The sequence below is a fragment of the Calypte anna genome, chromosome 4A (assembly GCF_003957555.1).
Source record: "Calypte anna isolate BGI_N300 chromosome 4A, bCalAnn1_v1.p, whole genome shotgun sequence".
In the NCBI taxonomy this organism is placed as follows: Eukaryota; Metazoa; Chordata; class Aves; order Apodiformes; family Trochilidae; genus Calypte; species Calypte anna.
Genome location: NC_044248.1, coordinates 43643619 through 43644051, shown reverse-complemented (window position 1 = coordinate 43644051; position 433 = coordinate 43643619). Strand labels below are relative to the sequence as shown.

The 433-nt window shown below is 43.9% G+C and overlaps 1 protein-coding gene across 1 annotated transcript in view; it reads right to left on the bottom strand.

Annotated features, from left to right (window-relative positions):
* Positions 1 to 381: 381 nt before the first annotated feature.
* The window catches only part of TRMT10A (tRNA methyltransferase 10A), an 8067-nt gene continuing 8015 nt past the window's right edge, over positions 382 to 433 (bottom strand). Inside the window, exon 5 of the mRNA XM_030450325.1 lies at positions 382 to 402. Within this exon, the coding sequence (XP_030306185.1) occupies positions 382 to 402 (21 nt within the window). The remainder of the gene's footprint in view (positions 403 to 433) is intronic.

Here is a 433-nt window from a genome sequence, read left to right as displayed (position 1 = left end):
GTGGCACCCAAAGGGTTGGGATCAATGGCTCAGCGTCCAAATGGAGACGTGTGATGAGTGGTGTTCCTCCAAGGTCAGGAAACCCCCACACTACTTCTGCTCTTTAATCCACTCTCCATTCACAGCACTGCAGAGTCCTGTGTTGCCTGAATATGGGGTTTGTAACTTATTTCTGCTCCCTACTTACTTGTAATTTCTTCTTCTTCCAAAGTTTGCTTGTATTGTGTTTAGCAGCACAGGGAGTTGTTTGCCATTGGGATCTGATGAATGTCTAGTTTTCTTTTGGAAGGGCTTTGTATTCTATTTCTTCAGCTAGGAATGCTGCTCCCTCTGTTGCTAGTCCAGCTGGGATCCAGAAATACACATAGGATTCTTTTCAGCTCAGAGAGACAAATTGATTTTCTGCAAGAGGAATTCAAATTATTGGTGCAGA